This window comes from Staurois parvus, unplaced genomic scaffold (genome assembly GCF_062004578.1).
Source record: "Staurois parvus isolate SC_StPar_1 unplaced genomic scaffold, SC_StPar_1.0 ptg000879l, whole genome shotgun sequence".
In the NCBI taxonomy this organism is placed as follows: Eukaryota; Metazoa; Chordata; class Amphibia; order Anura; family Ranidae; genus Staurois; species Staurois parvus.
Genome location: NW_028318675.1, coordinates 598,007 through 625,764, shown reverse-complemented (window position 1 = coordinate 625,764; position 27,758 = coordinate 598,007). Strand labels below are relative to the sequence as shown.

Sequence of the window (27,758 nt, the reverse complement as noted above, 5' to 3'; positions counted from 1 at the left end):
CCTTCCAACAGAGAAGAGCTTCTCCTGTACTGAGTGCGGGAAATGTTTTTCAGTGAAGTTCAGTCTTTCCAGACATCAGAGATCACACACGGGGGAGAAGCCGTATTCCTGTCCTGAGTGTGGGAAATGTTTTTCATTGAAGTCCCATCTTTCCACACATCAGAGATCTCACACGGGGGTGATGCCATATTCCTGTTCTGAGTGTGGAAAATGTTTTTCACAAATATCCAATCTTTATAAACATCAGAGGTCTCATTTTGGGGAGAAGCCATATTTCTGCCCTGAGTGCGGGAAATGTTTTTCAGTGAAGTCCAGTCTTTCCAGACATCAGAGATCACAAACGGGGGAGAAGCCGTATTCCTGTCTTGAGTGTGGGAAATGTTTTTCACGGACGTCCCATCTCTCCATACATCAGAGATCTCACACGGGGGTGATGCCATATTCCTGTTCTGAGTGTGGAAAATGTTTTTCACAGATATCCAATCTTCACATACATCAGAGATCACAGACGGGGGAAAAGCCATATTCCTGTCCTGAGTGTGGGAAAAGTTTTTCACATAGATCCAATCTTTACACACATCAGAGATCTCACAATTGGGAAAAGCCACTTTCCTGTCCTGAGTGAGGGAAATTTTCCTCACTAAAGTCCTGTCTTCCTGTACATCAGGGGTCCCACACAACCCTGGAGGTGTATTAGTGCCTTGAGTGCGGGAAATGTCTTCTAGATGAATGTTGCTGGACATCCCAGCTCTCATGTGGGGAAGAAGCACACCCTGATATACACCTCAGATATACTCCATGGCTGATCTTCATCATGGAAGAAACAGTTCATAAGGAGATCAGAGGTCCCCAAAGACATGGATGAAGTGTGGGACGGGGTTGGCCATTGATGGCAGGAGAAGAATAAAAATGGAGTCCTGCCCTGTCATTGGCTGAGTACATTTTGTGGTGGGAGATTTCACCAACACTTAGAGGTCTGTTTAAAAACAAATAGTTCTACCTCCTGTATACCGGACACTTCCACCCCCTTCCTGCCCAGGCTGACTGGTAACTATCAGCGCTCTCAGACTTTGAATGACAATTACACAGTCATGCAACATTGTACCCAAATTATATTTTTATCATTTTTTTTGTGGGACCTCCGAAATATGTCAGAACTTTATCTGTGAGGAAATAATCCGTATACAATTCATGGAAACAGGCGGGATCTGGAATGAAGGAGATTCCCTACTAATTCTCACAAAGTAACCGACATCCCAGTTCTGTATTTGTGATAATTGGAAGATGAAATAAAACACAATAATGTGCAAAAATATATATTTATTAATAATATAAATCAATACAAAATGGGGATGAAATCTAATAGGTGATGATAAATAATAAACAATACAAGATAACAGTACAATGATCTAATCCACAATAATGGGGAGAAATACAAGCCAGCAATTACTTCCAAATATTAATGAATTACATCCAACTGTCTGGAAATGTCGTGTAAGAAATCAGTAACTCAGCAACATGTGACAACAGATATACAAATCCCCCCCGTGATCTCTCTACAGCCAGATATTCAACGCTCAACGTGTACCTTGCCATGACTTGATCTGGAATCCCATACACAGGCCAATCCAATCCGCTTACAATCTGAGATGAAGATGTAATGTTACATGAAGTAGTCTACCTTGTCATATATATACTGTATACATCCGGATAAACCATTGACTAGAAGCCAGAATCAGCTTCAGGGATATGTAAAATCAATCTTCCCCAGAGGAGGGAAATGATAATAATTTATACTGCAGGTAAAATGACGTCACATCCCCTCCTGTGCTCACCAGAACCGTTATCAGACTAAACAATGTATCTGGAGATATAAGGGGAGTACAAGTTATCTGAGGAAAATGAAAGTTCTAGTTCCCAATATGGACTGTATGGTGTCAGTGATGTCAGCTTTCAGTGCGCTCACTTCAGGGGGTGTCTGTGTCCGTCTGTTGTCCCTTGTCTCCTGTCTTGTGAGGTCTTTTTGGTGATGTGTGTCCTCTTCTCTGTCCATCTCTTACTTTTATCCCCCACATAAACCTAGGCGGGCAAAGCTTATCTTCACCTAAAAGTGACCTCAGACTAGGTGTCATTTCTCTATGTAAAGATTTCAATGACCTGAAGGGGGCAGTATAGGATTGGGAAGGATTTGGGTCTTCTGGAACATGACAAGGGTTGACCTTTAACCTTGGCTAGTAAGGACATCACTACATTACCAGATAACGGCTTTTCTGACTGTTTTGTTTCAGACAAACTTGTACCAACGTCACTGCAAATAATGTATTAAGTGATTCTGGAGAAGAGAAATCTACCTATACATCCTACAAAAAGATGAGGTCATTATACTGAGACTTCTTATCTCACGTCTTCTGTAACATAACAACGTTGTCATACAATGAACTCAAACTGATACTTTATAATGTTACAAACAGAATATTATTATTATACAGGATTTATGGCGCCAACAGTTTGCTCAGCACTTTACAATATAACGGGAGACAATACAGCAACAATACAGTTCAATACAAGAGGGATAGGAGGGCCCTGATCCTTGGAGCTTACAATCTAGGAGGGAGGGGCTAGTGGTACAAAAGGTAGTAACTGTGGGGGATGGACTGGTAGGAGGAGTAGAAGATTCCAGTATTAGCTGAGGGCAGGATAGGCTTCCCTGAAGAGATCGGTTTTCAGAGATCGCCTAAAAGTGAGCAGAGTAGGCGATAGTCTGATAAATTGGGGTAGAGAGTTCCAGAGGATGACTAAAGCTCTGGAGAAGTCTTGTAGACGAGCATGGGAGGAGGAGACAAGGGAGCTAGAGAGCAGGAGGTCATATGCGGAGTGGAGAGGACGGTTTGGGTGATATTTGGAGACAAGATCGGTGATGTAATTTGGGGCGGAGTTATAAATGGCTTTATATGTTATTGTTAGTGTTTTTAATTTTATCTGTTGGGCAATGGGAAGCCAGTGGAGGGATTGGCAGAGAGGGATGGAGGACACTGAATGGAGGCCAGTGGAGGGATTGGCAGAGAGGGATGGAGGACATTGAATGGAGGCCAGTGGAGGGATTGGAAGAGAGGGGTGGAGGACACTGAATGGAGGCCAGTGGAGGGATTGGCAGAGAGGGGTGGAGGACACTGAGTGGAAGTCAGTAGAGGGATTGGCAGAGAGGGGTGGAGGACACTGAATGGAGACCAGTGGAGGGATTGGCAGAGAGGGGTGGAGAACACTGAGTGGAGGTCAGTGGAGGGATTGTCAGTGAGGGGTAAAGGACACTGAATGGAGGCCAGTGGAGGGATTGGCAGAGAGGGGTGGAGGACACTGAATGGAGGCCAGTGGAGTGATTGGCAGAGAGGGGTGGAGGACACTGAATGGAGGCCAGTGGAGGGATTGACAGAGAGGGGTGGAGGACACTGACTGGAGGCCAGTGGAGGGATTGGTAGAGAGGGATGGAGAACACTGAGTGGAGGTCAGTGGAGGGATTGTCAGTGAGGGGTAAAGGACACTGAATGGAGGCCAGTGGAGGGATTGGCAGAGAGGGGTGGAGGACACTGAATGGAGGCCAGTGGAGTGATTGGCAGAGAGGGGTGGAGGACACTGAATGGAGGCCAGTGGAGGGATTGACAGAGAGGGGTGGAGGACACTGACTGGAGGCCAGTGGAGGGATTGGTAGAGAGGGATGGAGAACACTGAGTGGAAGTCAGTGGAGGGATTGGCAGAGAGGGGTGGAGGACACTGAGTGAGGGCCAGTGGAGGGATTGGCAGAGAGGGATGGAGGACACTGAGTGGAGGCCGGTGGAGGGATTGGCAGAGAGGGGTGGAGGACACTGAATGGAGTCCAGTGGAGGGATTGGCAGAGAGGGGTGGCAGATACAGAATGGTTAGTAAGGTGGATGAGTCTGGCAGCAGCATTCATGATAGACTGAAGAGGGGATAGCCTGCGATGAGGTCGGCCAATGAGGAGGGAGTTACAATAGTCAAGGCGAGAGATAATCAGGGAGTGAATAAGTTGCTTAGTAGTTTCAAAAGTTAAGAACGGGCATCTCTTGGAGATGTTGCAGAGGTGAAAGGTGAAGTCTACAAGATTAGGACAGCGATTGGATTTGGGACTGAAAGGACAGATGGGAGTCTAGGATTACACCTAGTACCCTGGCATGAGGGGAGGGACTGTTGGTTGCATTATTGATCTTGATGGAGAAGTCAGGGGAGGGGGCACGGGCTGGTGCTCAGTTTTGGAAAGATTGAGTTTGAGGAAGTGGAGTGACATCCATGCTGATATGTCACTTAGTAGGTTAGTAATGCGAGTGGAGACTGAAGGGGTGAGGTGAGGAGGAGACTGAAGGGGTGAGGTGAGGAGGAGACTGAGGGGGTGAGGTGAGGAGGAGACTGAGGGGGTGGGGTGAGGAGGAGACTGAAGGGGTGGGGTGAGGAGGAGACTGAAGGGGTGAGGTGAGGAGGAGACTGAGGGGGTGAGGTGAGGAGGAGACTGGGGGGGGTGAGGTGAGGAGTAGAAAGATAGATTTGTGTGTCATCAGCATAGAGATGGTACTTAAAGCCATGGGAGTTTATCAATATCCCCAATATATCAATATGTATTCATTGTTAAACCATTTCATATAAATATATGTATGTGGAAATGGAATCTAGTAATATAAACCTGGATGACATAAGTAAGCAAGCATTCACTTCATGTAATACTAATAATAATACAAGTGACATTTTTGGATCAGATATTCCTGTCACATAATAATAACACCATATACAATGTAAGGTATAATATGCACTCTTTCCAGAGGATCATGGGAAATAATCATTGTGACCAGTTCTTGTGTCCTTTGTCCAATCTAGACATGGACTCATCCATTTATCTTACCACTTGGTGTCATGTCTAGTCTTCATCTTGTAGCCGTCTGATCCCACCATACCTCCCCCCAGATTTATAACCTGGGAACATAAGCTGTAACCACCTTGGAATGCTCTTAGAATCTGTGTTCAGAAACCATGAAATAGAATATACAGAACAAAATGGCTTCCAGCATGTCCATGTAGAGATGATAAGTTCAGGCTTTCCTGTTTCATTCTGTGAGCCCAGAACAGTTCCGACAACCTGGTGATCTACGATTGGCTCATATCCCTGTGGGGTGGTAACCTGTAGGCACCTGCTGATCTATGATTGGCTCATATCCCTCTGGGGTGGTAACCTGTAGGCACCTGCTGATCTACGATTGGCTCATATCCCTGTGGGGTGATAACCTGTAGGCACCTGCTGATCTACGATTGGCTCATACCCCTGTGTATCCTGATCAGATGATGATTGCAGCACTCCCAATGTTGTTCATGTAATGGAGTGCACAGTGTGTTCCATCCAAGAAGGGCAGCAAGGTAGAAGCCGGCAATTACAGGCCAGTGAGTCTAACATCGGTGGTAGTCATGTTAATGGAATCACTCCTGAAAGGAAGGATCATTGATCATCTAGAAACGCACAACTTGCTGGATCCAAAGCAGCATGGCTTTACTGAGGGCAGATCATGGCAGACTCATCTGATTGGACTTTTTGACTATATCACCAATGTTTTGGACCAGGGTGGTGCTGTGGACATAGAATATCTTGATTTCAGCAAGGCATGTGATACAGTTCCACATAATGATCTAATACAGAAGTTGGACAAGCTAGGACTTAGCCCTTGGGGGGTTCAGTGGATGTGCAGTTGGATAAAGGAGAGATACCAGAGTGTGGTTGTAAATGGGGTTCACTCGGAACAGAGAGCAGTCATTAGTGGTGAACCCCAAGGCTCTGTACTTGGTCCTGTTCTATGTAATCTATATGTAAGGGATAGAACTAAAGGGTTGTTGGGTAAGGGGATGTCTCTTTGCTGATGACACAAAGGTGTGTAATAAGGAGGATATCCCTGGAGGTGTCTGTAACATGGAACAGGATTTGGCATTGCTTGAAGATTGGTAAAAAAGTGGAAATTGCAGTTCAATATTTCAAATGTAAAATAATGCACCCAGGAAAAAAGAATCCCTTGAGAAAGTACAACATTGGAGGTACAGTGTTGGCCAGCACTTCAGAAGAAAAGGATTTTGGGTACTTATTTCAGATGATTGCAAAATGAACAAACAGCATGGCCAGGCAGTGGGGAAAGCGAATAGAATTCTAGGATGCATCACTAGAGGGGTCACCAGCGGGAGGAAGGTATGACAGAATGCGGCATCCGACCTCAGCCCTTCTCACCAACTCGTGACCGAAGGACCAGCCGACCTGCCACTTGCGTAACAATGCCACTCTCAGTTGCGCCCTCAACAAAGATTTTCCAGCTTGTGGGACTACAATCTATGTGCCAGCAGCCTGAGAGCGATTGTACTGGTTAATTACGCAATTAACCCTTCACACTGCCACCACCACCTTTTTACAGAGAAGGAGGAAACTCACAAATCTTAGCAGTAACACTATGATATTAGTATAAGTGTCTGTAATACACACTGTCACCTCAGACAGGGATATTCAGAGGATTATTACATACAGGAACACTCTTCCAGGAACAGGGATATTCAGAGGATTATTATATACAGGAACACTCTTCCAGGGACAGGGATATTCAGAGGATTATTATATACAGGAACACTCTTCCAGGGACAGGGATATTCAGAGGATTATTACATACAGGAACACTCTTCCAGGGACAGGGATATTCAGAGGATTATTATATACAGGAACATTCTTCCAGGGACAGGGATATTCAGAGGATTACCACATACAGGAGCACTCTTCCAGGGTCAGAGATTCTTTAGTTTGCATTAAAAGCTTTAGAGACAGTTCAACACTTTTCAGAAAATAGGATTTATTACTAAAAAGGTCAAAATGGTGCAATAAAAATATTTACAAAGATGTAACAAAGATATAAAGAGAGCAATAAAACAACAGAGAATTAAAAGAAAGGAGTTCAGAAGGCAGAATACTTGCAATATCCTTGGTTTGAGCAGAGTCCAATTGTCTGAACAAAAAGATTGCCTTGGCTCTCAAGTCTGTTAGATGTTTTCTGATTGATGTTAAATGAGAGCTGTCTTCTCCAGGCTGTTAGTCTTTTTCTACCATATTAAAGGGGTGTCTCCTGAGAACAAATGACCAATCATCCAGTTTGGGGATGGGTGTTAGGCGGTAACCAAGGTTATGACTAAATCCCTTACAATTGTATACTAAGGTCAATAACCTTCAATAGGTACAGGTAGCATCCTAGCAACTGGCAGATTAATATTTAGAAATATATTCTGAACCAGGGGTGGACTGACCATTTGGAAACTCGGGCACTGCCCGAGGGCTTGGGGTGAGTAGGGGGCCCCATGAGATGCTCCTGGTACCTTTTTCATAGGCTTTTTTGAGTTTGGGCAAGGACACAGGGGCCCCATGATCCCCTATTGCTCAGGGGCCCCATGAGTTGTCAGTCTGCCCCTGTTCGGAACACAAAGATACCAAACATAGCGTACCCTTGTCACCCAGGAGGAAAGAGACTGCTTCTTCTCTCTTCTAGGCACTAACATAGTAATGTAAGGTCTTGTGTGACTCATTAAAATGATCTATCTGTATATATACTTCATATTAATGTGCCCAGTTCCTGCTGAAGTTTATAAATTGTATGAAAAATGACTCTTGTGGAATGTACGTTTTATGGCACGCTCTGCCCTAATAGCCTAACAGGTCATGACTGACTGAGTTATTGTTTTACAACCAGGCAGAGGGAAGTGGTTTTCCAGCAAACCCCCTGAAACCAGACTAATTCGAGGTTTACAGCCCTGGAGCTGATCTATCTGTGTTTTATTTAGGATAAGAGATCCTGTTGACCTCCGTCAACTTGTAGCTATGCATTCCATGGACAAAGGGATGAGGGAGGACAGAAGGGAACATGGCTGAAACCTAACAAGATGGCTGTCATGTACAACGTCTATGCCTCTATTGCACACAATCATCACAGAAGGAGGTCCTGATTCCTCTATATAGATCTTTCTATCACTAGAGGGGTCACCGGCAGGAGGAAGAAGGTCCTGATTCCTCTATATAGATCTATCACTAGAGGGGTCACCGGCAGGAGGAAGGAGGTCCCGATTCCCCTATATAGATCTTTATATCACTAGAGGGGTCACCAGCAACCTCATGTAGAATACTGTGTCCAGTTCTGGAGACCTCACTTACATAAAGGTATTGATAAGATAGAACGAGTCCAGAGACGGGGAATACAAATAGTGATATCAGGAGAGACTTCAGGAATGTAACATGTCCAGTCTGGAGGAGAGAAGGGAAAGGGGAGACATGACTGAAACCTTTACATACAACAAGGGAGTGAATAAGGTTCAGGAGGGCAGGATTTTCAATATGAAACCAAAATGAAGAACACGAGGACATGACCTCCAACTAACTGGAGGAAAGTTCACAACTAATCCCAGAAAGTATTATTTTACTGAAAGAGTAGTTGATGCTTGGAGTGAACTTCCAGTAGTGGTAGTGAGCCAGAGACAAATCACAGAGATCATCACAATAGTACACAATGGATGGCTATGAATGAAAGCCATTCATTGTGTACAACTGTCATGTGATCACTGTGATTGGCCATAGCAATCACATGGTACTGGGCTGGCCTGGTACAATGATTTGTCATCTGGTGGACACAGCAGGTGACATATCAGGATACAGCAGAGCCACTAGACTTGGAGGACTTCATATGATGTCCACCCAGGATGGGAGAGATCCCGCTCAGCTGTCATTCTGCTATAGGCCTGGTGGGAAGCAGTTCATTACAGGGGACACTGTACAGGTTCTATATGTAGTCTGGGGGTCCCTGTGGAAGTCCATGTGTGGACATTTCTACCTATGATAAATGACAGGCTAAACCCACCTGGAGACTTTCTCCACACCTGGAGTGTGCTGAGTTCTTGGAGAACGTCTACACAGTGTTTCCAGATTGGCTTTATCACCCCAACGAGCTCGCTCCAGTTCATGGATGTCATCATTATGTTTGGAGGATCTCACCAGTCAGGAGCCTTTCCTGTCATCCTACATGTTCCCTTCTGAGGATTGTTCTATCCTTCCAAACAAATGTATGAAATCATGGATGAGTCCTCCTTCTATGTGATCTAGAAGATCTTCAATCACAATGTCTTTATGGATGAAGTGGATGGCCCAGTTTATATATTATTTATTGCTTTACAGCTTTATTCCCTCCAGGATTCATTCTTTATTTATAGAACCATTCAAGGAAGTGTTCTTACTGTGAGAGATCTCCACCACCATTCCTCTGTGACCATTACATCCTTGTCATTTATGTCTAACATCCTCATTATGAGTGGATTGAGATATATTCTTATACTTTAGGATGTATTTTTGCATTTTTTTTACCCAAAAAGATCTGTTTTGGAGGTCTCTGTTTTATTATGTATTTTGTTTTTATCTTGTGTTCTGTGTCTTTAAGACGTTTCTATCTGTAGTAAAATATATTATATAAACAGTTGGTTGCATAAGAGTTAGGTTTATTGTTTCTTACATTTTTTAGGTTTTTTTGATCTTCCCTGGTATCTCTGTAAGGTAGATACAATGCAGGAATGTTATTAGGGGATTTTACTCGGGGCTGTAGTTCCTCTGAACTCCACAAGATGGTGATCTTATTTCTTCCCAGACAGGACTTCTCCATGGAATACAGACAGGAAGTGATGTCAGGTACAGACAGGAAGTGATGTCAGGTACAGACAGGCCATTCCGAGAGGTGAGTTGGGAGGAAGCAGATCAGAGACGTTGGTGGACGTGGCAGCAGAGGAGGTAATAAGATGTTATTTCCTATTTACACCCAGTGACCCCCCGTCATGTCCATCCTTTTCCTCCATAGTCCTGTCCTTCCTCTTCCTCCATAGTCCTGTCCGTCCTCTTCCTCCATAGTCACGTCCGTCCTCTTCCTCCATAGTCACGTCCGTCCTCTTCCTCCATAGTCACGTCCGTCCTCTTCCTCCATAGTCACGTCCATCCTCTTCCTCCATAGTCACGTCCGTCCTCTTCCTCCATAGTCATGTCCGTCCTCTTCCTCCATAATCACTGTGACGTCTTTTATCTCCAGCAGATGATGATACACACATATATAGTGTGGGAACCCAGATTAACCCCTTCAGGGGCAGAACATTCCCCCACTTCCGGGGCCGGAACATTCTCCTCATTGTGGAGATAAATTCTAGTAATATGGTCCTCTAAACAAACAGCACTGACAATAAATAGACAAGACAAGGACCATCCTGACCATACATGGCCTACAAAGGGCAATGATGACACTACACAGGCAGCCAATGGGCAATCATTACACTATGCAGCCAACACAATGATGGAGTGCCGGGGTCAGGAGTATGGAGCATAGAGCCCCTTACATTGCTGCTCAGGAGGAAGGAAACATTCCTTTTTAACAGAAAATGTATATAAATCTGAGGCTCTTTTAGGAATATCTGGGGGTTAAAAAATAAATGGGGCTTTATAGCGACTAAAACATTTAATATGTGTAACATTGCGCTGTTTATCTCCTCCTCCCCTCCCCCGCCTGTCTCCAGCACCGCACCCAGGGACTAGCAGGGAGGGGAGATTCCTTGCAGTGTAATGAGAACCGATTGGCTGCTCCTCAGGAAAGGGGAGTGTCCTGCTTATCCTTTTTCCCTTTCACTCCCAGAGCCATTTTTGCATTTTTTGCACATTTAAAAAATCATTTTAACCTGAAGATGACACAAAACCCCCAAAATATCAATTTTCTGAAAGTAGAGACTTTAGAGAATAAAATAGCGGCAATTCTATTTTTTTATGTCACAAAATATTATCACAAAGTCTAGGAAATGCCAAATTTCACTAAAAAATATACTTAAGTTAATTTCAGGGCACAAAAAGCAATAAATGACCCATTTATGTGTAAAAATATAAAAGCCGAGGTTGCAGCGAGTAAATAGATATCCAACATGTCAAACCTTAAGTTGTGTGTGCTGAAATGGTGACAACCTTTAGTCCCGGTATTATCTATAGGGGACACATTTATAGCCCCTTCTAGGTCATCAGTATAGAGTACGGAGGAGGTCTGCTCCTAGAATTATCCTCTCATTCTGGTGTGACCGGCGATATGTAACGTGTATCACAATCAATGTTATCACGTGTAGGCGCTCCAGCGTGTGCTCTTACGTTTGGGTGTGCATATATGTGGGCGAGGGGGGGCCTTAAAATTTTTTAAAGGGAGGAGTTATGTACTTGGTTGTAACTAGAGATGAGCGAATTATTCAAAAATTCGATTCGGCTGATTCGCCGAATTTGAGGAAGAAATTCGATTCGATGCAAATTTATTCGCTACGAAGTTAACTTATAAAAAGGGTTTCTAGGCTTCAGAGAGCCTTTAAATTAGTGCAGAACACTGTACCTTTAATTTAAATGCCCTTGGAGATGAGGAAGGAGAAGGATGAGAAGAAGGAGAAGGATGAGAAGAAGGAGAAGGAGAAGGATGAGAAGAAGGAGAAGGATGAGAAGAAGGAGAAGGATGAGAAGAAGGAGAAGGATGAGAAGAAGGAGAAGGAGAAGGATGAGAAGAAGGAGAAGGAGAAGGATGAGAAGAAGGAGAAGGATGAGAGGAAGGAGAAGGATGAGAGGAAGGAGAAGGATGAGAGGAAGGAGAAGGATGAGAAGAAGGAGAAGGATGAGAAGAAGGAGAAGGATGAGAAGATGGAGAAGGAGAAGGATGAGAAGAAGGAGAAGGAGAAGGATGAGAAGAAGGAGAAGGATGAGAAGAAGGAGAAGGATGAGAAGAAGGAGAAGGAGAAGGATGAGAAGAAGGAGAAGAAGGAGAAGGAGAAGGATGAGAAGAAGGAGAAGGATGAGAAGGAGAAGAAGGAGAAGAAGGATGAGAAGAAGGAGAAGAAGGATGAGAAGAAGGAGAAGGATGAGAAGAAGGAGAAGAAGGAGAAGGATGAGAAGAAGGATGAGAAGAAGGAGAAGGATGAGAAGAAGGAGAAGGATGAGGAGAAGGAGAAGGATGAGAAGAAGGAGAAGGATGAGAAGAAGGAGAAGGAGAAGGATGAGAAGAAGGAGAAGGATGAGAAGAAGGAGAAGGATGAGAAGAAGGAGAAGGAGAAGGATGAGAAGAAGGAAAAGGAGAAGGATGAGAAGATGGAGAAGGAGAAGGATGAGAAGAAGGAGAAGGATGAGAAGGAGAAGGATGAGAAGAAGGAGAAGGATGAGAAGAAGGAGAAAGAGAAGGATGAGAAGAAGGAGAAGGATGAGAAGAAGGAGAAGGATGAGGAGAAGGAAAAGGATGAGAAGAAGGAGAAGGATGAGAAGATGGAGAAGGAGAAGGATGAGAAGAAGGAGAAGGATGAGAAGAAGGAGAAGGATGAGAAGAAGGATGAGAAGAAGGAGAAGGATGAGAAGGAGAAGGATGAGAAGAAGGAGAAGGATGAGAAGAAGGATGAGAAGAAGGAGAAGGATGAGAAGAAGGAGAAGGATGAGAAGAAGGAGAAGGATGAGAAGAAGGATGAGAAGAAGGAGAAGGATGAGAAGAAGGAGAAGGATGAGAAGAAGGAGAAGGATGAGAAGAAGGATGAGAAGAAGGAGAAGGATGAGAAGAAGGAGAAGGATGAGAAGAAGGAGAAGGAGAAGGATGAGGAGAAGGATGAGAAGAAGGATGAGAAGAAGGAGAAGGATGAGAAGAAGGAGAAGGATGAGGAGAAGGAGAAGGATGAGAAGAAGGAGAAGGATGAGAAGAAGGAGAAGGATGAGAAGAAGGAGAAGGATGAGAAGAAGAAGGAGAAGGATGAGAAGAAGAAGGATGAGAAGAAGGAGAAGGATGAGAAGAAGGAGAAGGATGAGAAGAAGGAGAAGGATGAGAAGAAGGAGAAGGATGAGAAGAAGGAGAAGGAGAAGGATGAGAAGAAGGAGAAGGATGAGAAGAAGGAGAAGGATGAGAAGAAGGATGAGGAGAAGGATGAGAAGAAGGAGAAGGATGAGAAGAAGGAGAAGGATGAGAAGAAGGATGAGGAGAAGGATGAGAAGAAGGAGAAGGATGAGAAGAAGGAGAAGGATGAGAAGAAGAAGAAGGATGAGAAGAAGAAGAAGGATGAGAAGAAGGAGAATTCCAAGCCGGCAAAAAGTGTATCTGCAGAGCTCCGCTATTTCTTAGCGGAGCTCTGCAGATACACTTAGCGGAGCTCTGCAGATACACTTTTTGCCGGCTTGGAATTCTTCTTATTTTCATCCTACTTCTTCTTCTTCATCCTCATCCTCTTCTTCTTCTTCTGAGGATGAGGATGAAGAAGAAGAAGAAGTAGGATGAAAATAAGAAGAATTCCAAGCCGGCAAAAAGTGTATCTGCAGAGCTCCGCTATTCCTGACAGTTCTCTGACATTCACTCCATACAGCGGTTGAAACAGTGTATCTATTTGTTTCCATAAATGACATTCTGCAGATACACTTAGAGGAACTCTGCAGATACACTTTTTGCCGGCTTGGAATTCTTCTTATTTTCATCCTACTTCTTCTTCTTCTTCATCCTCAGAAGAAGAAGAGGATGAGGATGAAGAGGAAGAAGAAGAAAAAGAAGAAGAAGTAGGATGAAAATAAGAAGAATTCCAAGCCGGCAAAAAGTGTATCTGCAGAGCTCCTCTATTCTGCAGATACACTTAGAGGAGCTCTGCAGATACACTTTTTGCCGGCTTGGAATTCTTCTTATTTTCATCCTACTTCTTCTTCTTCTTCTTCATCCTCATCCTCAGAAGAAGAGGATGAGGATGAAAAAGAAGAAGAAGTAGGATGAAAATAAGAAGAATTCCAAGCCGGCAAAAAGTGTATCTGCAGAGCTCCTCTATTTCTGACAGTTCTATGTCAGAGAACTGTCAGAGATAGAGGAGCTCTGCAGATACACTTTTTGCCAGCTTGGAATTCTTCTTATTTTCATCCTACTTCTTCTTCTTCTTCTTCATCCTCATCCTCTTCTTCTTCATCCTCATCCTCTTCTTCTTCTTCTGAGGATGAGGATGAAGAAGAAGAAGAAGTAGGATGAAAATAAGAAGAATTCCAAACCGGCAAAAAGTGTATCTGCAGAGCTCCGCTAAGTGTATCTGCAGAGCTCCTCTATTTCTGACAGTTCCTTCACATTTACAGCGGTTGAAACATTGTATCTGTTTCCGAATAAAAACATCTGTATCCTAAATGGAAACAAATAGATACAATGTTTCAACCGCTGTACATGTGAAGGAACTGTCAGAGAACTGTCAGAAATAGCGGAGCTCTCTGCAGGGACACTTTTGCTGGCTGATCGGGAAAAATCCGATTTGCGCACCCGAAGTAGGCTAATATTCGGATTCGACGCGAATCAAATTTTTCCTGAAATTCAAATCGAATTCCACTTCGCCTGGTTCGATTCGCTCATCTCTAGTTGTAACTTTAATTCTTTGCATTTAAAAAAAACATTATTACTTAAGGGGACAAAGTCCTCTATGTGATGACTTTTGATGAGAGGTTCTCTTTATTGAGACATCCAGGGTCTAAAAGACCCCCAATGTCTCCCCTGTACTCCATTGGATGTAATGTAGTGCACATCGCACCGCATTACATTCTTTGCCAGCCTCGATGGTCGGGAAATCTGTCATAACGTCGGTTCTGGGTCAGGACAAGAAGGGAGTGAACGTGTCCGCTCTCCTCCGTCCCCTCTACCCTCCGACACCCACTGACCCGGGCCCACAGATGGGCAAGCAGAGCCGGGGAAGCATAGTAGGTACAGGAGAGGATCACACACACGGGGTGGCAGAGGCTGGCACCTGAAAGGAGAGCCCTGCGGCTTGCCCTCAGCAGGGATAAAGATTAAAAACAATACTTGCCCGGCCCCCAGAACTACATGTCCCGGGCGTCGGGTGATGTAAAGTGACCATCCCTGCATGATGAGCCGACATTGACCTCACAGCACTGCCTCAGAGCAAACTAGTCATAGGAAGTAAGTAAAAGGTGCAGCGCTAGAAAATAAAAAGATAAAAAAATAAAAAATAAATAGTCAGTATGCTTGATAGGTACTCCAAAGTCAATACAAAGTCCCAAAAGGAATGATGTATATACTGTGGTAAAGATGCAGTTGAAGATAGGTAGATGTGATCCCCGGATCAGTGAAGATCCCCAGGTCTAAGAGGCATACGTTCCCAAGATGAATAAGGAAGCAGTCACAGCTATACCAGAGGGAACCACCACTCCTTCACTTTACATCCACGGTATCTAAGAGGAGAAACTCCTCACAAAAAGAAATGCCCATAGTGAGGTATAATATATGACATTTATTAAAGTAAAAAGCAGGATGCATCCAGATTAGGTAAAATCATAACACCGCCAACAAATATTAGCATTAGCAGCCAAAGCAAACAGGACTAACCGTCCTGTCAGATGTAGTGGCCGCCGGAGCTCCCCAGTGCTCCGACGGCGTGGCGTCAAGGCGTGCGTAGTACCTCACTATGGGCATTTCTTTTTGTGAGGAGTTTCTCCTCTTAGATACCGTGGATGTAAAGTGAAGGAGTGGTGGTTCCCTCTGGTATAGCTGTGACTGCTTCCTTATTCATCTTGGGAACGTATGCCTCTTAGACCTGGGGATCTTCACTGATCCGGGGATCACATCTACCTATCTTCAACTGCATCTTTACCACAGTATATACATCATTCCTTTTGGGACTTTGTATTGACTTTGGAGTACCTATCAAGCATACTGACTATTTATTTTTTATTTTTTTATCTTTTTATTTTCTAGCGCTGCACCTTTTACTTAGTTCCATGTGAGGATTTTTTGGTTGTCCTGTGTGTTCTAGCTGCTCGTCTTTAGAAAGCGCTCACTTTCATTCATTGTTTCATATAGTCATAGGAAGGATCAGATTTATCATTCCTTGTCTGCAGATCTAAAACTCATCAAAACCAGTTCAGAGACCAAACAAACCCAACAGAGAAAAGGGGCCCCGGACCCCAAAATTGTAGTAAACACTAAACAGTCCAAACAAAATGTCTTCCCATGGGGGGAGTAGTTCTTCAATGTCCAGCAACCCTCCTATTCCCCCCTCACATCCACATCCTATTATTGTGTGACCAATACCATCCAAATCATTCTTACTTTCATTTCCCAAAGTTATCCGTCTACAAGGAGACCTGTATAGATCACATGATGGCACCAATGAGGATGGAGGAGGACCGGAGTCACATGACTGAGAAGATACTAAACCTCACCCTGGAGATCATCTACCTGCTGACCGGAGAGGTGAGGAGGATTCTGGGAGGTCACATGACATCACTCTTATCTCTATTGATAACACACAGACCTGACCGGAGAGGTGAGGAGGATTCTGGGAGGTCACATGACATCACTCTTATCTCTGTTAATAAAACACAGACCTGACCGGAGAGGTGAGGAGGATTCTGGGAGGTCACATGACATCACTCTTATCTCTATTAATAAAACACAGACCTGACCGGAGAGGTGAGGAGGATTCTGGGAGGTCACATGACATCACTCTCATCTCTATTAATAAAACACAGACCTGACCGGAGAGGTGAGGAGGATTCTGGGAGGTCACATGACATCACTCTTGTCTATTCTGGTCAATAGACCATTTTATTTTTGCACACATTTAGATGATGTCAGGTGGTTGATATTGTTTTATTTTTCTCCTGATCTGTAGGATTATGTTGTAAAGAAGAAGTCTAGTGGGGAGCCAATCTCAGGAGGATGGAGCAGAACCCGGAGCCTCACCATGGTGCCTCCATCTCCTTCTCTGATACCTGAGAGGGAGAAAGAGCAGAAGATTCTGGAACTGACCACCATGATGGTCCATCAGCTGACAGGAGAGGTGAGCGGTGCCGGGAATTCTGGGACATTCTCCAGTAACAGACAAGGGATGTGTCTGGATGGTGACTGTATCATTGTGTGTGTCAGGTTCCTATAAGGTGTCAGGGTGTCACTGTCTATTTCTCCATGGAGGAGTGGGAGTATTTAGAAGGACACAAGGACCTCTACAAGGACGTCATGATGGACAATCAGCAGACTTTGGGTTTTGTGAAGATTGTAAGGAAGGAATTTCCCCGGAATGAGACGATATTGAAGCTCACCCTGGAGATCCTCAGCCTGCTGACTGGAGAGGTGAGTGTAATGAAGGGGTTAAATCTGACTGGGCTGTACACTGGGAGGGATTCAGAGTCACTTGAAGTCTTCTGATGTTCTGTAATCAATAACGACATCCACACAAGTACTATGAATACATAAAGTGTCCGGACTCTATGAGATTTGGTTATAGCACAAGATGGCGGCATTGGTTATAGAAGAGAACAATCTCAGCTTTAGTCCAATCAGGGAGACCCATGATTACCAGCATGCCACGCCCACTGACCACTAAATCCATGGGTGACATTTCCTGGTGGGTCAGTGAGCCTTACTAGTAAACCATTAGTGACTCTATTATATGACTTCTAGAAGGAGCTATAAATCTGACCCCATTGTCATCATATCATTAGATGGAGATGTCTGTCCTTTGCTGAGTCGGCACATTGTGGCCAATCCCTGGAGAATAAATCTAGAGCTGACCATAGAAGTGAGGGATTATGGGAGAGTGAGATTTATCTTTGTATCACACAGAACTGTACAGGAGTCATGAAGAAATCTACCGACAATGACACCAGAAGGAGATCTCATCGTATGACCACAAGATCCTCGAGAATCCAGAATCCCATCACCATCCCCCCTCCTCCATCCCTGATCCCTACAAGACAGAAGACACAGAAGATTCTAGAAGTCACCAAGAAGATGATGGAGCTGCTGACAGGAGAGGTGAGCGGTGCCGGGAATTCTGGGACATTCTCCAGTAACAGACAAGGGATGTGTCTGGATGGTGACTGTATCATTGTGTGTGTCAGGTTCCTATAAGGTGTCAGGGTGTCACTGTCTATTTCTCCATGGAGGAGTGGGAGTATTTAGAAGGACACAAGGATCTCTACAAGGACGTCATGATGGACAATCAGCCGCCCCTCACATCACCGGGTAAGAGGAGACTTTATTGTAAAGGAGAGAGCAGTACGGAGGATCCACCTAGATCCCCCATCATCTGATAAACACATAGAAACAATGGATTCAGTCAGTGTGTGTGTTTCCTACAGATGGATCCAGTCATGGGAACCCACCAGAGAGATGTCCCCGTCCTCTGTATTCCCGGGATTCCACACAGGAAGGTCACACCATCCCTCACCATCATCAGGTAGATGATGACAATTATTGGTAGTTGTGATTTATACACAGCATGTTTGTTACAATGAATGTTTTATTATATCTTTCAGAGTGGAATCCTCGGGGATGATAATATTGATGTTAAAGAAGAGTATAAAGAGGAGGATGAGGAGTATGGAGTGATGGAGGAGTTTTCAGAAGGACACAAGGAGATGATGGAGCCACCTAATACCAGGAACCCACCAGAGAGATGTCCCCGTCCTCTGTATTCCCAGGATTCCACACAGGAAGGTCACACCATCCCTCACTATTACAAGGTTGGTGGGATGGAGAATCTAGAACATGGACTTGTAGAGACTATGGGCTCCAATCACAAAGCGGTATCTTCCCGTATCCCAGTATGTAGTAAGATGCTGCATTCTGTTTTTTAGTAGTGAAGCCTGCGGGGAATTTACCACTGGTGTCCATAGCAACACTTGTAAATAGCTTGTTGTTAAGGAGAGGGCAGCCGCCAGTGTCCTCAGCAACCAGTAAACAAGGAGCGGACGGCCACCAAGTTCCCCGCTGACAGCTGTGACAGGTCTGGTATGGATTTTGAGGGGATCCCCGATGCCAAAATAATAAAAATAAAGGCGTGGTTTCCCCTCCAAAATCAATACCAGACCCTTAGTGAGTGCCCACCTTCCTCCTGAACCATATCAGGCCACATATTCTCAACATGGGGTGGGTGCTTCAGGGCAGGGACGCTCTATCCTCCCAAAAGCACCTTGTCCCCATGTCGATGGGGACAAGGGTCCTTCCCCACAACCCTGGCCAGTGGTTGTGGGGGGCATATTGGAATCTAGAAGTCACCTTTAACATGGAGGCCCCCAGATCCCGCCCCCCCCCACAATGTGAATGAGTATAGAGTACATAGTACCCCTATTCATTCACCAAAAAAAAGTAGTTTAAGAAAAAACGAAGTCATTTTTGAAAAAACAAAAATAAAGAACAATATCCCCCTAATGTAGATCCATCGATGATCCAATCACAATACTCGCTGTCATTGCCTTCTTGTGACATCACCAATACAACATGCCCCGGTCAGTGACATCACCAATACAACATGCCCCGGTCAGTGATGTCACCAATACAACATGCCCCGGTCAGTGACGTCACCAATACAACATGCCCTGGTCAGTGACATCACCAATACAACATGCCCCGGTCAGTGACATCACCAATACAACATGCCCCGGTCAGTGATGTCACCAATACAACATGCCCCGGTCAGTGACATCACCAATACAACATGCCCCGGTCAGTGACGTCACCAATACAACATGCCCCGGTCAGTGACATCACCGAGTGGCACCGCCCCTTAGTATATTTAGTGGCAGGAGGCAGCAGAGCTGTCAGACAGAGGGGAGTCTTCATTGGGAGCGGAGCTTTTCTTTCCGAGTCAGCGGTGACAGCGAGCATCGTGATTGATGATGGATCTACACCGGGGGGACATTTTGCTTTAGTTTTGCTTTTTAATAAAGGACTTGTCAAAAACTGCCTGCTGTCTATTTAACAGAATACTTTTTGGGGGTGAATAATTAGGGGTACCATGTACCCCATACTCTTTCACATGGGGTGAGGGATCTGAGGGCCCCCTTGTTACATTTTGTAAGTCCTCTGCCTGCAAACCCCCACAGCCACTAGCCTGGGTTGTGGGGAAGAGTCCCTGATCTCCATCAACATGGACAAGGTGCTCTGAGGGAGCAAAGCCCCCCCTTCCCCAGAGCATCCACTCCATGTTAAGGGCACATGGCCTGGTATGTTTCAGGAGGGGGGTCGCTTGCTCATCCCCCCCTTTCCTGACCTGCCAGCAGCATGCTCAGATAGGGGTCTGGTATGTGTTTCTTTCATTTAGGCAAGGGGTCCACCTCAAAATCCATACCAGACCCCAGGGGGGGACCTTACAACATTTTCTTAATATTTTGTTGCCGGTAATTTTTTTTTTTAATTTATCGGTTGGTTAGGACGCAGCGGCCGCTCGCTCCCTAACAACCATGTTGTTTACTGGTTGTTAAGGATGCCAGCGGCCGCCCACTCTTTACCAAGCAGTACACATTTCCTGAATGCCGCATGTCTCCACCACTAATTAATGACCGCATGCATTTCATTCTTTATTTCCTTCTGTGAATGTAACGCCTGTTCATGCGGTATTTACTGAGCGTGTTCAGTGTTTGTGGTCAATACCGCAACACGGGATAGGAAATGGACAGTTTCAGGATGGCATGCGGTATTTAGGGGAAATGTACCCACATATCACATGTGATCTGCTTCTGTGAAGGGAGACAATGTGTGGATTGTGTGTGATGTCACAATCATAAATCTTACATTTTACAGATGATATTTTCTGTCATTTCCTTGATTTAGAGTGGAGATCCAATCGATATAGAATTTGAGGTGAAAGCAGAAGAAGAAGAGGCGTATGTGAGGGATGATCAGCAGTCTATGGAGGAGGATGGAATAACGGGGACATTTATAGAGGAGGACACTCCTACAGAGATCAGCACAGGTGGGTCATGAACACTAAATCCATTCCTCCACCCATACTGCTCACTGATTGGTCCAGAGTAGGGCGGGGACTGGGTGATATCAGCCTGTAATCCCCTGGTCACTTTCCTGAGCTGTGTTCCCCGTCCTGTATTCCTGGATTTCTCTCGGATAATCTTCCTTCTCTGTGCTGCAGACACAATTTATGTATCTAGACTGGATTTATGGAGGTTCTGGGGTTCAGCTGGCAGCAAAATGTTCATGTCACCATAAGTGTTACTAGACCTAGACACCTGGGGTGTGTGTATTGGGTGTCCTTCCTCATGTCCAGATCTATTAAGATCTCTGACAGAACATTTCTCCCAGGGTTCCTTGCTCTGTGGTCTGCTGGCTGTGCCGGGTGGAGGGATATGTCTGTAGTGTCTCAGACCCAAGTCACTGAGTGCAGTCTCAGGAGATGGGAGGCAGCGGTGTGGGATCTCTGCAACTTGTCTACAGTAAACATTTAATATTCCACTGATTACTGAATACCAATATTATGAGTCCTGACCCTTACACTGTATATTGTACATTACATACTCCTGACCCCTGCACTATATACTCTATGTTGTACATTACATACTCCTGACCCCTGCACTATATACTCTGTTGTACATTACATACTCCTGACCCCTGCACTATATACTCTATGTTGTACATTACATACTCCTGACCCCTGCACTATATACTCTGTTGTACATTACATACTCCTGACCCCTGCACTATATACTCTATGTTGTACATTACATACTCCTGACCCCTGCACTATATACTCTGTGTTGTACATTACATACTCCTGACTTCTGCTCTCCCCCTCCCCCCACTGCTATATATACACATAATATGGATTATCTTTTGTTCTACCAGCTGGACATTTTATATCGGATGATGTGATTGGAGCACAGACTTTTACATGGTGATAATAATGTGATAACATCCTCCAACTTTGGACCCTTAAACAGAAAGTGATAATGAGGGAGGAGTCAATACTCCAATGATGGTGGTCTTCAGGATCAGTCTAGTCTTTATCTTGGTTGTTCTCCCCCCATCCTCACTCTCTGACCTCTGGTGGGGCTCAGCCCCGCTGTTCTTCATGACTAAATCATGGACTAAATAAGGAAGTGCAGTACTTCTTGTGTTGGGAAGATGGTGATGAGTGATAGAGGGGGTGGGGACCCTCGTCCTATAATCCCCTCATCACTGTCCCTCCTATAAAAGACAGTTCTGGTTGTTTCCTCATTCTCTGACTAAGGTCCATGAATAAAGAAATGACCTGGTAGGAGATCAGAGGAGCCATTTCCTAGTTCCCTTGAGGGTGGAATTGTAAGCTCCTCAGAGACCAAGCTGCCTGATGTGGGCGGAGTCCTGGTTTGGGGGAACCAATCAGCTCCTGTCTAGTAATCCTCTTTGTCTTTGTATTTTAGTCCATGGCCGGGAGATGAGGAAAACCTCTGAGGATTGTCTCACTTTGTCTCCAGACTGGAATGTAGAAGATGAGGACATCACACAGTATAGTCCAGGAGAAAACCCGGCTCCCTCCAATGTCCATCCGGCACCACCCAGTGTAGATGGACCATCGGATTCCTCGTATCCTGAGGAACCTCAGACTGTGCGGGACCAGGCCAGCCTTCCAACAGGGAAGAGCTTCTCCTGTACTGAGTGCGGGAAAGGATTCCGTTATAAATCTAGACTTAATAGGCATGAAAGATCTCACACAGGTGAGAAGCCATATTCCTGTGCTGAGTGCGGGAAATGTTTTGTATCAAAATCACATCTTGTCATACATCAAAAGCTGCACACAGGAGAAAAAATATATTCCTGTCATGAGTGCGGGAAATGTTTTTTACAGAAGTCCCATCTTTACACACATCAGAGATCTCACACGGGGGAAAAGCCATATTCCTGTTCTGAGTGTGGGAAATGTTTTTCACATAAATCCAGTCTTTACAGCCATCAGAGATATCACACAGGGGAGAAGCCGTATTCCTGTCCTCAGTGCTGGAAATGCTTTTCAGAGAAGTCCGTTCTTTCCAGACATCAGAGATCTCACACGGGTGAAAAGCCATTTTCCTGTCCTGAGTGTGGGAACTGTTTTACACAGAAGTCTAGTCTTTATGTACATCAGAGATCTCACACAGGGGAGAAGCCTTATTCCTGTCCTGAGTGCGGGAAATGTTTTTCAGACAAGTCTAGTCTTTACAAACATCAGAGATGTCACACGGGGGAGAAGCCGTATTCCTATCCTGAGTTTGAGAAATGTTTTTCAAGGAGCTTCAATCTTTCTAGGCATACGAAATCTCACACGGAGAAGCCACTTTCTTCTCCTGAGTGAGGGAAATGTTCCTCACTGAAGTCCTGTCTTCCTGTACATCAGGGGTCCCACACAACCCTGGAGGTGTATTAGTGCCTTGAGTGCGGGAAATGTCTTCTAGATGAATGTTGCTGGACATCCCAGCTCTCATGTGGGGAAGAAGCACACCCTGATATACACCTCAGATATACTCCATGGCTGATCTTCATCATGGAAGAAACAGTTCATAAGGAGATCAGAGGTCCCCAAAGACATGGATGAAGTGTGGGACCGGGTTGCCCATTGATGGCAGGAGAAGAATAACAATGGAGTCCTGCCCTGTGATTGGCTGAGTCTATAAATTGTTGACTGAATGAGCCGTCATTCACCCAGACGTGACCAGTTTGGTCCATACTTGAAGGAGAAGTTCCCCTTTTTGGGCAGAATTTCCCTCCCATAATACACAGAAGCGTTCTCTGATGCCGTCTCTGGCCCGGCCGTCCCGATGGGCTTTCCTCTCCCCTCACCCACAGGACCATCACTTGTCTGTCAGTTTATTGGATCGTTGGAACGGATTTTCAGATTGCATCATTTCCTGTCCATGATATCTCAGCATTCACTTCCTGTAGGCCACTTCCCAGAAGCCTTCACTTCTTGTTGCATCACAGAAGGGGGTGTGACAGGGCGTGTTCACCGCTCGGTACCACACCTCCCTCATTATAATACCTTCCTATACAATCTGATTGGACAATGTCCTCTAGATCTCCCCCCAGCTATGTAGTACAAGGGCAGACACAGTCCAGGGTATGGAATGTGTGACCATTTATATTGGGAACTTGTGAGGCCTGGGGGCTGCAAATGCATTAAGATGTACCGAGGGTTCCGGAGAGAGCGCAGATTAGGAACGTTTGTAACCGTTTTAGGATCACCCAAAAGAGGACAGAGAGGCAAGTGAGGGAATATGAAGTTGCTGGAATATTTATTAGAGTCCCCAGTGCAGAGTGTGTGACCCATCAAGAGGCTGATAGACGTAGGTCTGGATTTAGGAGGACTCCATGGGAGTGAATGGTGAGAAGTTTGAGAACAGAGCAATGCTTCTAAGTCAGCCCATAAGGAGCCATGTATTGTGGTGTAAAGGGGGGTTAGTGGGGTAATCTGGGCACCAAGAAATATTTAGTAACATTTGGAACACCCAAACCTCCTTGTTCCTTATGTATATACATAGCATGTCTTGGGATTCGTGGCCCTTTGTCTGCTCAGTTGAATCACAAGACCTGATTTTAAAAAAGATTTCAGAGTATAGGAGGAGATGGGGATCGGTGGGGGTGGGGATGGGGAAGAGTACAGAACAAGTAAAGGAGTTTTGGTAAAAAGGCCAATTTTCCATCACTGATCCTCCCTATCCAGGAGAGGTGAAGATGAGTCCAGGACAGAAGTAGGACTCTCAAGTATTTGAAAGTGGGGATGTAGTTGGCCTCATGGAGTGTGTTGTACGAGCGAGGGAGATGAATGCCCAAATAATCCAGGTAGGAGGTGGGCCAAGGAAACTATCATTCTGTTTTACAGAGGAAAGGGAAATGTATGGAGTACAGAGAATAGGACTGGCAGGGAGGTGTTGGGTTGGACCAAAGTAAGTGAAAGATCATCGGCAAACAATCTGACTTTACCCAGTTCAGGACCGACCACCACACTTATACTGCGGCAGGGCAGCCCCTCTGTTCCAGATCACATACAGTACATGTACACGTGTGAGCCCACCGCCCTGACTGTGCTGTCATTCAGTACAACACAAGCCGATTATCAGGTCCAGGCCAATGATTTTTGGCCTGGACCTGCTGATCACCTGGACCTGCTGATCACCTGTACAGAATCAGAAATCTTCCTGTGTCCATATTTATAAACACAGGAACTGGAAAGGTACACTAGTGAAGAGGAGCACAAATAATACAAAGTATTCCCACAAGCAGCTAAAAAAGGTGATCAACAATCAATAAACCAACTTAACAGTGAATTCAACTGAAAAAATGCTGCCCACACCTAAACATACTCATATAAATGTGCAAAAATGTCAACAAATAGAAATACAGCGCCGAGATTTCCTTAACCGCTTTAAGTCCTCCCTATAGCAGAAATACTTCTACAGGGCGGACTCCCTGTGCAAAATCATGTGTATATGTATATATATATATGTGATTCATGCTCCCACAGTTGCCAGGGGGGCACATGTGCACACGCCAACCTGCCGTTGCCGTGATTCAGTTCCTGACCGATCAATCATGAGATTCAGGCCAGTGATGTTCGGATCTGATGATCGATCCCTGCTCTATCATAGATCTTCCTGTACCTGTGTTTCCATTATACAGGTACAGGAAATGATGACATCTTCTCTCTCTGAGCACATTCCGTCCCAGAGAGAAAAGAAAGCAGATCCATGTGAGTAAAAGCACTAAACAAACACAGTAAAATCACATTTAGGACACATTTAACCCCTTGATCACCCCCCAGTTAACTCCTTTGCTGCCCTGTCACCAGTGTCATTAGTACAGTGTACAGGTTGTTTGCTGATCACTGTATTAGTGTTACCAGCGACTTCAGATAGCATTAGCGTCAGTTAGCGTCCCTCCCAGATGGCGTCAGATTGCCCGTCACTACATCAGTCATCACATTTAACCCCTTGATTGTCAGGAACATGCTCATACACAATAAACCTCCATTGCTAGTATAGCGTCTGAGCTGATCAATATCTTTGATCAGAAATATGCCAGCGTTCACATTAGTATAGCGTCCCCAAAAATGCAGCATTAGCGGGATCAGCCCGAGCACCCTGCCAGCACCTGCGTTTAGCCCCTACGCTTAACTCCCCACACAAAATCGAAGTGTTTGCAGAATCAGGCCTGATCTCAAAATTTTTTTGAGTGGTTCCAGCAGTCCCTGACAGCCAGGCACTCTTTTTCCTATGAATCGCACTAGGTACCTATAAATTTAGTGTCCAACGAAAGGTACTCCAGTGAAGAGGCCTACAGGATTCTGAGCATATCAGATGAGAGTGAAGGGGAAGACTCACTGACACAATCAGCCACAGAATATGAACCTGTAGACAACAGTGGTACCCTGACAGATTGCATAGATGATGGAGGAGAGGTCCCTGCTAAGGTCAGGTGTACCCGACCCCATTCCCAGGGTGATGAGGTGTTACAATCGCATGATGACTCTCACATGCAGCAGAATGCCGCATGAATGGCGATCACCAGCAGCCTAGTACATCCTGGTCTTATACATACCAGCACTGCAGTATCATTGGTGACATGGTGAGTCCCATAAGTGCAGTACAAGCTGGTGCAGTGGTGAGTACAAGTAGTGTCCCGCAGCCACCAAAACTTCACACACAGGCCCATAGAGCCCCTAGTATCCTTCCGGGTATGCTTGCTGATTGGCAGCCCACAAATTCTGCAGCACCCGTACTTCCCCCATTCACTGCCCAACCCAGAATTCAGGTGGACACAGCAAATTTAACTCCTCCCCTTGATTTTTTGGAGCTGTTTTTTACGGAAGATCTGTATGAATTGATTGCGGATAAAAGCATTTTATATGCACAACAGTTTATCACCACCAACCCGAATTCAAACCTTGCCAGACTGTTCGCATGGAAACCTATTATACTTTCTGAATTTAAGGTTTTTTTGGGCCTAACCCTCAACATGGGCATTACTAAGAAAAATGAATTGCAGTTGTATTGGTCCACAGACCCGATTCATCATATGCCGTGTTCTCTGCTGTCATGGCCAGGCATAGATATGAGAGTATAATGTGTTTATGCATTTCAATGACAATACAATCTGTCATCCTCGGGTTGACGAATTTGACCGGCTCCACAAAATTCGTCCCCTTGTAAATCACCTTAACCAAAAATGTGCAGATGTCTATACTCCCCACCAAAAAAATCTGCGTTGATGAGTCCTTCATTAATTTTTAGGCCACCTTGCATTCAAACTATTTTTCCCCAATAAGCTGGCCAGATATGTATATCAGAACTGTGATTTGGGGAGGGGGGGGGGTTGGTGCTATCCTGGTATTTCAGGGCATCCGAAACTGTGATAGGTAGTGAGGAAGTGAAATGAGGAAGTTATGCACCTTTCAAAGTGGTCATTGGATTTCACACCCCTGTACGTAGCTAGGCTCCCAAAAAGTCTCTCACATGTGGTACCCCCATACTTGGTTGATGTAGCAGAATGTATTTGGGGTGTAATTCCACATATACCCATGGCTTGTGTGAGCAATATGTCATTTAAGTGACAATTTTGTGTACAAAAAATAAACTTGTGGAAAAAAAAATAAATCTTTCATGGACTCAACATGCCTCTCAGCAGATAGCTTAGGGTGTCTTCTTTCCAAAAAGGGGTCATTTGAGGGTGTTTGTACTGTCCTGGTATTTTAGCACCTCAAGAAATGTGATGGCTGTCAGAAAGTAAAAGCTGTGTAAATTCCATTATCTATCCCATAGTTTGTAGATGATATAACTTTCACACAAACCAATTAATATGCAGTTATTGAGATTTTTTTTTTACCAAAGACATATAGCAAAATACATGTTGGCCTAAATTTATGACAAAATTTGAGTTTATTGGATATTTTTTATAACA

General features: G+C 44.8%; 1 protein-coding gene and 1 long non-coding RNA gene across 2 annotated transcripts in view; both read left to right on the top strand.

The window, feature by feature from the left end:
- Positions 1 to 27,758, top strand: part of LOC149443011 (uncharacterized) — a 473,108-nt gene that overhangs the window by 278,259 nt on the left and 167,091 nt on the right. The window lies entirely within an intron of this gene.
- LOC149443012 (uncharacterized) lies at positions 22,257 to 24,426 on the top strand. Its single transcript, XM_089655998.1, has one exon. The coding sequence runs from the start codon at positions 22,267 to 22,269 to the stop codon at positions 23,158 to 23,160; it is 894 nt and encodes a 297-aa protein (XP_089512124.1). The 5' UTR covers positions 22,257 to 22,266; the 3' UTR covers positions 23,161 to 24,426.

What these genes read in the sequence shown, in the direction of transcription:
- LOC149443012 (XM_089655998.1), top strand. Translation starts at nt 22,267, where the DNA reads ATGAGGAAAACCTCTGAGGATTGTCTCACTTTGTCTCCAGACTGGAAT.